Here is a 13,093-nt window from a genome sequence, read left to right as displayed (position 1 = left end):
AGGAGGAAAACAGATGGATTGAAGGGAAAAAAAACGGGCAGAGTGAGCTACGTTCGGTACTTGCGAGAGAGAGAGAAAACAGAGACAAGAGAGGTGTGAGCAAGAGTAAAAGAGCACTTGGCACTCAGACAGATCCCCCCCGACCCCCCATCTCTCCCTCTGGCTTTAAAAAGTGAAGCAGCCCTCTGAAGAGGAGGCGAGGGGGGCCAGTCCCGTACACCCCGCCAGCCCGGACTGTAAGGAGCGCTCAGCGTGCCGACGCCAGCCCGGGGAACAGACACAACACCAGAGACCAGAGACCAGAGACAGCCAGCCGAGGACCTGACAGAGCACAGGCATGAACGACATCAAGCTGGCCCTGCTGGGAAGCCCGGGGGCTGGGAAATCAGGTGAGCGGCTGGAAGTGGCTCCTGCTTCCAACAGCTGTAGGAAAAAATGCCTCAGGCAGCAGCTCTGTACTGAGTATGATGCCGTTTACCCAGTGCTATTGGTTGCTTTCTTTTCAGTGCAGAGTCAGTGGCCACTACAGTGCTTTTCAAACGCTAGATATATTTTGTGATGTATAATAAATCACTGGTTGTCCTGGAAAGTTTCTTTATACTCTACATTTAAATCACAGTACAACATTTTCAGACTTTCAGACAAAATTTACGAGTGTAGGAAACCTCTGGAAAATCGGCAAGATTTACCAAATCTGGTGTCAAATAAGTTTCAGATAACGTCTTGGGACTGGACTGGATTAGAAGTCAGAAACTGGATGGTGTCACACAGCAGTTAACCTGCCTGTTTTCCCATCCAGACATACAAATGAGATGCATTAATTTCAACTCATCTTGAAACCTGACTCTACTCTATCAGTTTGTCCAGATGTTTTACATAACTGAGGTGGGTTAAAAAAAAAAAAAAGATCACTTCCAAACAGGGCTGCAGCAGACGATCATTTTCGTTATTGGCTAATCCGCAGACTATTTTCTTGTTTTGATTGATCATTTGGTCAGCGTCACAAAACACTGATAAAAGTCAAGTTCCCGCAGTTGGCGGGTGTCATGATTAACTGCCTTGTTTTGTCCAACCGGTGCGGGACTCAGCATTGGAGAGCCCGTAATCAGAGAATATTTGGCATTTTTCTTCAAATCAGCTAATCGGCTGTTCGACTAGTTATTTCAACTCTGACATTCAAATTAGTTACTTTAAATTTAAACTGAAGGGCAGTGATCCTAGACTTACTTCTTTGATTAGGTATCATGGGAGTTAAAACATATAAAACTGCGATTAGTTACAAATGCTATCTGTAACACGGGTCTGTGTTTTCCAAGATCCTGTCCTACATAATTTAGTTTCATCGGAGGCTTCATCAACAAGCAGTGAGCGTATGCTGAAGTACAGATGGAAATAGAGGATGAAAACGGATCAAGTCCGATGTCTCATTGTGAACACTTCAGAGAAAACTTTCTAAATGCACGGAAGGCACTTTATCACAGAGCAATGATGAGCTGGACTTGTTAATATTCAAACAGGATGTCAGAGTGTGTGGTGGTTGTGTTATAATCTGAATTTATTGAGGACAACTTGAACATTTTCAGAATTGATTAATTTGCTGAGTATTATTTAGATTAATCAGTTAACCATTCGGTCTGCGAAATGTCCAAAAATGGTGAAAAAAAAAAAAATGCCGATTGCAACTTCCCAGAGCCCAAGGTGACGTCTTCAAATGTCTTGTTTTGTCCGACTGAAAGTCCAAAACCGAAAAAGTACCCGGTTACTGGGATTCATGACAAAGAGCGGCGGTGAATTCTCAAGATTCGAGAAGCTGGAACCTAGGAAATTGTCGCATTTTGTCAGTATTTTTGATTGATGAGTGACTGAAACGATGAGTGGATTACCAAGACAGTTGCGGATTATTTTTCTGTCGATCAAGTAGTCGATTAATCGACTAATCGTTTCAGCTCCAAAAAAAAAAAAAAAAGCGCACGGTCTTGTTAAGGAACCGTTAAATGCCTCGCTCCAAGGTGCCTACTTCAGCAGGTGTTGTCGGAGCCACACACAAAGTGGCTCCCATTTCTCAGACGCACACCATGAGTTCCCCGGTAGCTAACTGGTGCCTAAGCGTCAGAGTTCGTCCTTGAAGGATTCGACAGACAAAGGTCCGCGAGTGAAAAAAGGTCGACCTGCAGTATCACCACTTTTTCGAGAGCGTTTATCTCCAGGTCTGACTAAGTGCAAGACTCCTCTCTGGCCGAGGCACCTCTACAGGCTACGTTAGCTCACGAACTTTGGAGGCTAGCAAGGTTAACAACTGGTTAAGCGGCATGTTTCGAAGCCCGTAACAAACTTAAGCTATTCTTTTCGCCGGTCTTTGGTTTCGCGTTACATCACCAGAAGAAAACTATGGTTTATAGGCTCCTTTCATTGAGATTCACTGAGATTATTTCTGCCTCCTAAAACTCATCTGTCACAGGGTTTGATTTCGAGGTTGGAGAAGGGAAAACCCAAGGAAAGGGTTAAATGAACCAGTCTGTGCTCTACTGGAGGGGATCTGAAATGCCCCACCAGCAGCAGTGGTTTTGTTTACGTTGCAAGTGACCAGATCAAGCCTTTAACTCTGGCTTTCCTTACTGCGCCGATAGTTGGTGCCACTTTTCTTTGTTTACATAAGTAATAAGTAAAATGGATCCTTGTTTTGGCCTGAACAACTTCGCAAGCTTCCGCCAGCTTATTTTCCAAGACTTTCAACAGTGTATGTGACTACACCTTAAATCTATGACGTTCCAGATTCATTTTTGTATTGTATAGTATGGAAAAAAATGCCGCCTAGGCAGAGAGGGGAATTGCAGGACCCCCGTTGCCGCTGGGGCTCGTGTTGCTTGTAGTGTCAGTGACTGGCTCTGTGCTGCGTTAGCGCTTCATAAAACAATGGGACGTCTCCATTCTCACATCCCAGCAGTAAAGCGGAGCTGTTGCTGTGGAGATGCCTTAGCCTCTGGAGGCCGTACGTGCACGTGTGTATTTGATGTTTTTCTGCCCTTTGCCGTTCTGCTTGCCGCTTTCACTGCGTACTTGTAATTCTCTCGCTGTTTTGCTCTTTAAATACATCAGTTACTGTGAAGAAGGCCAAAAACAATTGCTACTGTGTCTTTAAGTTTTCCTTTGTGTTTTCCAGCATCCATGCATGGGTAACTTGCAGTGCCATATCCATTTTTGTGCCTCCCCCTTAGCCTAAGTATAACCCCTGTTTAATCCCTCCAGAGGCTCATGACCACCGCCGGCCACAAGCTCTTCAGAAGTTCAGCGCTTGAAACTTCAGTCCTTAACTGAAGCTGATTGTCTGTGGGAGCGAAACTGGCCCGGGCAGTCAGTTTTATGTGTTGCTCTCGGTCTGGAGGCGAAGCAGAGGGGGAAATAGAACCATTCACCTTGCCAAATATGTACACAGAGTCTCCAACAAAGTCATGCAGCCTCTTTCGCGTGAGGCTAAAGTTTCCAACTCTCCAATCCCAGAGACTGTTGGCACTGTGTTGTGCGTGCGGGAGTGAACGAGGCTCTTCCCCCGTAACGATGCCATGATTCATTTTGTTGTTTTTCATTTTGTCTATTCGCTCCAGCTGTCCTTGTGCGGTTCCTGACCAGGCGCTTCATCGGCGAATACGCCTCGAACACCAGTAAGTGTTTCCAGATTTGATGAGGTGGTGCTAAGATGGGTGCTCGGTTTTGCTCCTGGGGGGGACATACTTTATCTACAGACACCATGGATGTTGCCGCTCAGTCACTTAGAGGCGCGTAAATCTCACCTGAGCACTCTAAAGGGACAGTTTGCCTTTTTGGGAAGTATGCTTTTTTTGATGTCCCAAAATGTCAAACTATTTCTTTAACAGAAAAGGAAACTTTCTCGGCACAATTCCATTTCGTAACTGCTGTAACTATCGTTATCACATGTTAAAATCCATACAAACCACAAAGATCGTTTTGATATATGTGGAATTGTGACATCAATCAGCTCTTTGTTATTTATTTTTGACCGTTTCAATCCTCACCACAGATTCCCTGTACCATAAAAGGCTGTCCATCGATGGAAGGCAGCTGAACCTGGAAGTTTTTGACCCCTGCTCTCAGGTACGGCATATCTCCAACACTTCTAATGTGGCTAACCCATCCAAACCTTTGGATAGTTAACTGTGTGTGTATTTTATCTGCTTTCTAGCTGCAGTTGAGTTCCTTGGTTTCCTCCTGCATTTCATCAGGTGAACTGGGTATGCACTTAAGTGCATGGATGCGCCTGAGAAGGAATAGGTTAAACAAATGAGAATCTGAGACAGATGGGAATTGTGCCTTTTCAAGAAAACACACAAATCTTCTAAATGAAAGGCAAATGTCATATTCCAGCAATTTGCTTGAGTTATGATTATCATAGTTTACAGGTCTGAGCTCAGACAATGTTTATTCTACCTACAGCAACGTTACTGTTGTTAAAAATGTGGACAAATCATCAGTGTTGGGAGGAAAAAAACCTGCTCCTCCAGGGGCCAAGAGAAGCCCTCTTATTTTTAGCATTATTTTTCAGTTAATCCGCGGGAGGCTGAAAACATTGTTAAAGCCCAAGTAAGGTGAAATTTTCAGAATCCATTCAGCTGAAGTGGAAACATAATCATTTCTTGTTTTGGAGCTACAAGGAATTTCACACAAAAACAATAGAACCCTGGCTGGCTCTCAGTTTGCTGGGGAAGCTGCAGCACATGCCCGTGACCTTGACTGAACCGTTGTCAGATGTTTACATTGGGACGGCGCGTGTACGACCCCAGCAGCACTTAAAAGTTGGGAATCCAAAGGGTTTACGAGAGTATCCCGAGGCGACGTATGCCAGTGGCTGCCTCTTTGAAGAAAAGGAGCCGTATAACCTGCTTACTTCTCCTTCACCGGGGCAGAAGACCCGAGAGGCCTTTTACTACGGAGGTAGTATTTTATTGGAATACCCCGAGGCTCAGCAGAACAAGAGCTGGTCGTTGTCTTTTTCGGTTAAACTCACTGTAACGCCGCCCTCTCTTAAGAAACACACAGTCGATGTCCTGCCCTCCTGACCCGGACTGCATAAAGAAAGCACGTAGTCAAAAGAGAGAGAGGGATGAGTGGGAGTTTACAGTCCTGAGGCATCGCTGTTTGAGGGCTCAGACACGTCCTTGGTCCTCTTGTCCTTCCTACACTGCTAATTTCTCCTCAAGGTCACTGAAACTGTCCAGAGGCATATTTCCTCTGTTTAGACCTGACTCTCATATTTTTGGCGTCGTCAGCCCTACTATCACGTTCACCTTTACAAATGGAAGCTACACATTTGCACTCGACCTCTATCTGCACGACCTTCGGCACATTCGTGCAGAGTTCCCATTTAAGCATTACGGCAGTTAGTATGTCTCATGTGCTGATTACTAGCGTATCTTGTCATATTATATTATTATCCGCTTGTTATTATTATTCAGTCTTTTGTCCACTTATTACTCATAATTTCCCATTCTTATTTTATTATTATTAGTATTTTAGTCTTCATCTGATTGTAATTAGTTATTATTGCCTTTTTGTCAGCTTAGTTGTTATTACTGCAGTTGTTTGGTTTGCCCTTTCCTGTATTGTCCGTACTGAATAAGGTACTGGATGCCTCAATTTCCTTCAGGATCAATAAAGTATCTATCTATCTATCTATCTATCTATCTATCTATCTATCTATCTATCTATCTAGCTCTGCGTGTGTTGCTGCTGTAGTTCAGGGTAACAGCACTAAAAATACAACAGGAAGAAGTGGGACAACAATGATAATACACAGTACCTGGGAAGATTCTCAGTCATCCAGGTCATGGTTATCCAAAAACGACTGAAACTTGGTTGTAGATATCTACATCCAAGTTGTTGACCATTGGTCAACGTGATTCCAGAGTAAAAGCATGTGTTGTCCTTGGCAGAGCTCGGAGGCCAGGTGTATATTGGAGGAGCCCGTGACCTGGGGAGATGGCTTTGTGGTGGTGTACAACATCAGTGACCGCACTTCCTTCATCAACGCCAAGAACATTCTGCGGCAGATTCGGGAGGCGCGCGCGGACAACTGCAAAGGGTCAGAAGCAACGCAGTGCGGGTGTTTCACGATGAGGTGGTTCAAACAGTGGGCAGAAGCTGGAGAGCCTTATCCAAAAAACCACTAATTGGTCTTAGGAAGTTGAGACATTGTGGATCAGAGCAATTTCCAGTAACTTTGGAGATGCTCCAACACTGCAAGGGTACATGAACTGTATCCTTTACTGGGACTAAATAGCTTTTGCAAATATCTTCTCAAATTTTCCAGTGACGTGGGGGCCAGTTGGGGCTTACTATAATAAATTTTGGGTTATCAAGTATAAACATTGTTAAAAGTCTGTTTAAAAGTCAACTAGGAATATTGTGTCTGACATTATCAGACAAAATGAATCTTTGTAGCTGAGTAAAAACATAATGTATTTGAAAACGTCACCCAGGAAAAAACGTGCTGTAAACACTGTAGGACAACAGAACAGAGTGCGGTTGCCCTACTTTCTTTGCAGCTGAATAGCTATCCTCATGCAGTTTTGACTTTGAGGAATGCTGGGAGTCCTGATTGGCCCTGACAAACTGATAAATGATTCACGATGACGAGTGAGGGATTCCCTGCAAACCTACAGGCATCAAAAGTGGGCCAACCACATCCATCGAGCCGCCTGTCGTGCGCCAAAGTATCCCGACGACATGGGGGGTTCGGAGATTTATTTAGTCAGTATATGAGTATAAAGGTAGATCCGCCATCAGTACGTGATGGAGATAAGCAGTGGAAATACCGGACTCACTTACTGTACGTCTATGTGCATGTTATCGAATGCAATAAGCCAAAATGTCTGCTTTACAGACATAAGGGAAGGGCAAGTTTCTTACCGTACAAGGAAGGTGCTTTATTCGGTGGTTCGCTCATGCAGTTTTGACCTGTTTAGGAAGCAGCACATAAATAAATGTATTACATGAGTAGTATTTAAGAGGAATAAGGAGCATATAAAATTTACAATCAGAAAATCGCATGGAAGGGAAATTATTGAAGTCAGTTCTAGAGAAAAATGGATAAATAACTCTAAAGAGTATCTCAAGGTTAAGAAAATATAGTAACACTACAATACTATACACTGTATATAAGATGAGATAAGATGAGATAAGATGAGATAAGATGAGATAAGCCTTTATTGATCCCCAGAGGGGAAATTCAGCTAATGTAGCAAATCATGCACAGAAATAGGTGCAGATAAACAGAGGAAGTAAAAAGTAAATACTTGTAAGTATATAAAATGAAGATGGGAATAGAAATTACAATAGAAACCATGCAAGAACAATTACAGTACAAGGCCAATTTAACACACAGCACCCCCTACCACTAACAGTGTAGTACTGTCTCACGTGAAGGGACATAGTGGCAGCAAGCTGTATGTAAGAGTAAAACCATAGCATCTAGTGTAACAAATATTTGTCTGGGTTAATAGAAATATAATATAGCAGCTCATATAATGTATTAAAACAGTTTACCATACAGTATTAACACAATATAGAAATACATTATGGGCATATATTATTATTATTATTATTATTATTATTATATGAAGTAAAAACGATGTTGAATTTATAAATCAGAAATGGTACAGTGCAAGTGCTGCAAACATTAGCTTCTTGAATGTTTCTTCCATTTCTAATTGCCTTTAGTTAAAAGATGTGTTTTTCTTACTTCTGAATCTGCCTCTTCCAACACTCACTTCAAGCTATACAATACTTTTACTGATTAGGAGGCCATGGTGTTTGAGGCAGCATAATTTTATTAAATGGAAATATTCTGGATGTTTTTCGCATCATTTTAACTGTATGTATTTCCCCAAAGGTCAGAATTACTTTTACTGTCGTTTAAACCTTTGGGTCTTTGTTTGAACAGTGGTTTTACAGACAAAATGTTGCAATGATGGGTCACGCAGGGTTAAAGAGGTTTAAAATTAAAAAGACTCCTCAGCAGAGAGTAAATTCCCAGGAAACTGAAGCTTTTAATGGCTCCACATCCTCCTCAGCTCACCGATCCACACTGAAATGTCTCTGTTTCAGGGAGATGGAGGTTCCCGTGTGTCTGGTGGGCAACAAGCAGGACCTGTGCCACGCCCGGCAGGTACGCGAGGACGAGGGCCGCTGCCTGGCGCAGGAGAACCGCTGTCACTTCCAGGAGGTCTCGGCGGCCGAGAGCTACCAGGACATCGCCAACCTCTTCACGCAACTCATCCGGCAGGTGATGGAGCACCTGAAGTACCGAGCCGACCGGCGACGCTACAGCGGCTCCAAGTCTATGGCCAAACTCATCAACAATGTGTTCGGCAAGAGGAGGAAATCGGTGTGAAGGTTCCGGTGGGGTCAGCGGATAATCGGGTGGAGGGACTGGGATGTTGCGTGCACGGATCCATGCTAAAGGGAACTTGGCCAGGAGGTTGCGTGCTGCGTGTTAAAAACTGTTGAGTATATACACGGCGGTCCAAACACCAGCCCTGTGCTCAGACTCTGAGCAACACGGATGCTCGGCGGGAAGGTTTGGAGGGTGTCCCCGGGCCTGCAACTCCAGAAATAACCGGCAAACGTTAGACCTGTACACACATTTGGCGAGTGCTTTGTTGCTTTTTGTTGCTTTGGTGCCTGTGCTTTGAGTCGAGGCAGCTCTTCAGAAAAAGGAGCAGTTAGGTTGTTGTGATCAAAACAAAGAGGGTTATTGCTGAATGGGGCAGTGGTTCCCAACCTGGGGGTCGGGACCCTAGGAAAGGCTCGCAAGTCTTTTTTTTTTTTAAACTACTCGTCAAAATTACTTCTTCAGCATTCAAAAATATATTCAAAGCAAACAAACAAACAAAAATATCACCTTTCAACTGAACTGGTCACAACTTGAGAATATTTCCTCAAGTACTGCACTAAAGTACAAATTCCAGGTGTCCTACTTGTACTTTACTTCAATATTTCCTTTTTATTGCAACCTTATACTACCACTCCACTACAACTTATATTTTGCTCCTCTACATTTGTCTGACAGCTACAGTTCCTAGTCACTTTTCAGATTACAATTATTCACACCCCTCCCGCCTGTCCGGTGAGAACCGTGTATCTCCAGATTTTGTGAAATTGGGTTTGAAATTGTTTCTGATAAATGTGAAGGCTGAATTTCTCCTCTACGGGCTGAGAAAATCCTCCTTCTCCTCAAGCTGAACAAGCAGCGTAAAAAACCCGCTTGGTTTAGCCGGGAATTGCCGCGAAGCTGAAGAGGGCTTATAAAAAACTGACTTTTTAGAGATAAACAACCACAGCAGTAAAATGCTAACTAGTATTGATCCAAAAATATAATATATAATACCAAAACATTGACGGGGTCCATTTTTCTACATAGTGAGTACTTTTACTTTTGATACTTCTTGTTAATTTGACCTATAATAGTTACAATGTGTTGCTCAAGGTAAAGTTTTATGTGCAGGACTCTCACATGTGGTGGAGTGTTTTCACAGTGAGGTGTTGTTAGACGTAGTCAGGTAAAGGATCTGAATACTTCTTCCCCCCGCCGGCACATGTGGGTTCCTAGTCGACACTGCTTAGTTCGACGTGGGCACGAGACAAAAGGGATGGGAACCGCTGGACATTTTTTAAATATGGGTACCAGAATATAACCCTTTTTGACCCCACCGGCGCCTAAAGCTTTTTCAGTATCAACACCACACACCTTTTGAGTTTCAACAGATTATTCTGGAGCTTAGGGCTCTGCCCAGATTGAAGTTAGGTTGAGTGAGGCTGACAATTATATGAGGTGATTAAACCACACGTGCCAAAAAAAGAATGATGAAGGTGTAGTTTGTCCCGTCCAGGTGCAGCGAAGCTATGAGGCAAAGGTAGATTCATTAGTCACAGGCTGTACTTGCAGCCCCCCCCCAACCAGGTCTAATCAGACCCAGACAGTGAAAGCACCTCTGTAGGTCGGAGCTGTATTTCTCAAATACAGCTCAGTGTCCATTGTTGTCTTCAGTCCGCTGTAGGAGGACTATGTATAAATATGACCTAAAACTAACAGAATAAAAATAAAAACATGTAAATAAAAAAACAGCGAGTAGACAAGACTGAGAGTGTAACCAGGAATCACCTAGTAGGTTTTGTTACAGACACAGTTAAAAAAAAATAAAAAATAAAAAGCATTACTTTTGACGCCCAGAGTAGATCCAGCTGCTTTTCCAAGCGCAATTCCCGGCTGGTTTATTGCTTTCCCACGTTAAAACCTGTGCCAAAACTCACCAGACAGGTTCGTCTGTTCATCTCGGGACCGGGTCTTAGCGCGGAGGAGGCTGGCGAGCCGGACCGCCGGCCGACTCCTTCCTCGAGCCGGCGTATTTGTTGAGCCTCCGCGCAACCGCGCGGCCTCCCTCGTCAGCGCGTCGCCGGCCGCCGGCAGCGTGGCGGGGCCCACGTGTCGACGTCCCACACGGTCGTTTCAACACGGCACGTTAATTAAGCCCCGCTTTAAGCACCTTGTTTGCAGCTTTGCCCTGTCATTGGCTAAGCAGCCGTGCGGTTACTGCTAAACTGCCTTTCTGCGCACTGACGTGTGGAAAATGTCTCTTCAGTTCAGTTTTTTTTTTTTTTTTTTTTAGTTGATTACTACCCTGTCGATCGTGACATGTCATACCCATGGCCGGATTCAACCTCCCAGGGCCTGCCTCCGCGGTACATGGCAATTTCATTAGTTCCCCAGGAACCCAGAAACCACCTGGTGCTCTAGAGCAGAGATGGTTAGTCGATCAATCGATTATTCGATGGACAAAAAAATTAATCGGCAACAATTTCGATAATTGATTTATCGTTTAGGTCATTTTTAAAAAAATGCAAATATGCCTAAAAATTCACTGGTTTTTGGTTTTTGGTTGCTCGTAGAAAACAAGCAATTGCAATAAAGTATGTTCACCAGGGCCTGTGGGAATAATGATGGGCCCTTTTCCACTATTTCCTGACACTTTACACACTAAGCACTCAATCAGTCATCGAGGGAAATATTTGTCTGGCGTGGTGATTAGGAAAACAATCGCTGGTTGCTGTCGGGGGCCCCTGGGGCAGTTGCCTGCTTTGCTCCCATTGTCACATGGAAGCCATGACTAAAGGCATCTTTTAAATGTATTCACCAGTACAATAAAGCATGTAACCATCTCATCTGATATATCATATATATATTGATAGCACGTGTAACCATTCTTGTATGTATTTGTTCTTTTCGCAGAATCAGAGGAATTAAAAAATATCTTGAATGTGAACTCAAGGCTTGTAAAACTATATAAAACTTTGTAGCAAAACAAAGAAACACTGACAAATACCAATGAAGGGCATGAACTCAATTCAATGCTTTGCTGTGGTTCTTCCCAAACCCAGTTATGTCACCATGATGCCGTGCAGAAAGAATGCACCACACATTGTGAAAAGGAGCTAAGTAAAACATGTACCCAGTGTTTTGTAAGTGAACGTTCCTTTTTTAAATACTGTAAAAACATCGCTTGTTCCCGAGGAAATTAAAGTTAAACATGGCCCTAATAAGATGCCTGTTTGAGTTTGAGTTGAGCTTAGCTGTAATTAGATGACCGTGAGAGGAGGCATTTCTCTAAAGCCTTCAGAAAAGAGGAATTTCCTGTGTGCAACTGCTAAAAATAGCAGGTTTGGAGGCAGGAGAAGTGAGAAATGCACCATTATCACAGTGAATTCTCCAAAACGAAGCAACGTGCCCGAGCTTTCCACTAGATGGCAGCGCAGTTCTCTAAAGATTACAAGGATGTGCTCTTTTCTTTTTTTTCCCCCTCTCTATTTTTACTGATTTCCTGCTCATGGGGCCTGACCTATTACACACTCAATCAACTCAAATTTTAGAGATAAATGAAAGTGAAGAAAATGCGGAATCGAGGCTTGAGAGTAAGTCTCAGATACATGTGAGGGACAAATGAAAGGAAAACCAACATAAAATTTTGGATGTGTCACTCCTAAACCTCCCAGAGGTGCTCAGTGGGTTTGAGCACACAGTGTACAGTGTTTTCACATCATTTTCATCAAAGTATTCAGTGACCGCCTTGTGACAGGTCGGGAAGCTTGTGCGTTCGACATGTTTCTCCACCCATGTACACGGCTTTTTCTTTTAATTAGCCGTAAGTACTGCAGGCGGGGAAAAATGGTATTTTCTGTAAGTCCAGAGTCTGCAAAGAGAAAATTTGTGGGGTTCCTAAGGGGGCCCAAGAGGTTTTTCTTTATTTTCCGTGACTTTATTTATCCTTTACTTAACCAGGTAAGTCCCAGAGAGGTCGGGAACCTTTTGTGACAGAGACCTGGGCGAGATAGCGGCATAAAAGGCTGCAGAGAAAACGAACGGATAAAACAATGTAACACATGTAATAACACTGAAATGAGGTTAAATGTGGGCTGCTTAAACACAACCATACATACAATCGTACAGTATATGATGCAGAACCATATGTCGCTTCCAAAGAATGTCTGAGGTTTCGTCCTTGCAACAAACTTGGCCTTAAAATCTGACCCTGCCAGATCGGCATCATATTAACCCAGCGCAGTTCAAACACAGCAAACACGGATTTCCTGTGCAGATGGACGACAACAATCAGGAGAGACATCTTTGTGTTTTCTGACAAAGCTGTCTCTTCCCATTGCTCATGGCCTCTTCCGCACATCCAAGAAGGGAACGCTGGGCGAAGAGCAGACGGGAAGCACAGCAGCCCCACTCATGTTCATCGCCGCCGTCATCGCAGCGCAGGTGGCACAGGGGAGCGGGATCTCGGCAGGAGGCTTTCTGGCACTTGTTAGGAATCAGTGAATGAAGCAAACACGTTTCTCTCTCAAATACTATTCAGCTCCATCGTGAGGTTATTTCTTGAAGAGCCCCCTGTCTCCTTAGACACACATTTAGGCACTCACACACATGGAGGAATCCTCTAATTTGCAGCTTATTTCGATCTTGCGTGTATTTTGGTTGTAAAGTTTTTCAGGCTCTTTAGTTTTTTTAAACCAGCGATCCCTG

The 13,093-nt window shown here is 43.6% G+C and overlaps 1 protein-coding gene across 1 annotated transcript; it reads left to right on the top strand.

Annotated features, from left to right (window-relative positions):
* Nucleotides 1-337: 337 nt before the first annotated feature.
* Nucleotides 338-8,425, top strand: LOC120792778 (ras-related and estrogen-regulated growth inhibitor-like protein). The gene is made up of 5 exons (XM_040132108.1): nt 338-389; nt 3,603-3,659; nt 4,037-4,110; nt 5,946-6,094; nt 8,119-8,425. Exons 1-5 carry the CDS (start codon nt 338-340, stop codon nt 8,402-8,404), a joined length of 618 nt encoding a protein of 205 aa, XP_039988042.1. The 3' UTR covers nt 8,405-8,425.
* The last annotated feature ends 4,668 nt before the right edge of the window (nt 8,426-13,093 follow it).

The sequence above is a fragment of the Xiphias gladius genome, chromosome 8, assembly GCF_016859285.1.
Source record: "Xiphias gladius isolate SHS-SW01 ecotype Sanya breed wild chromosome 8, ASM1685928v1, whole genome shotgun sequence".
In the NCBI taxonomy this organism is placed as follows: Eukaryota; Metazoa; Chordata; class Actinopteri; order Istiophoriformes; family Xiphiidae; genus Xiphias; species Xiphias gladius.
This window is presented reverse-complemented; position numbering and strand designations above follow the sequence as displayed.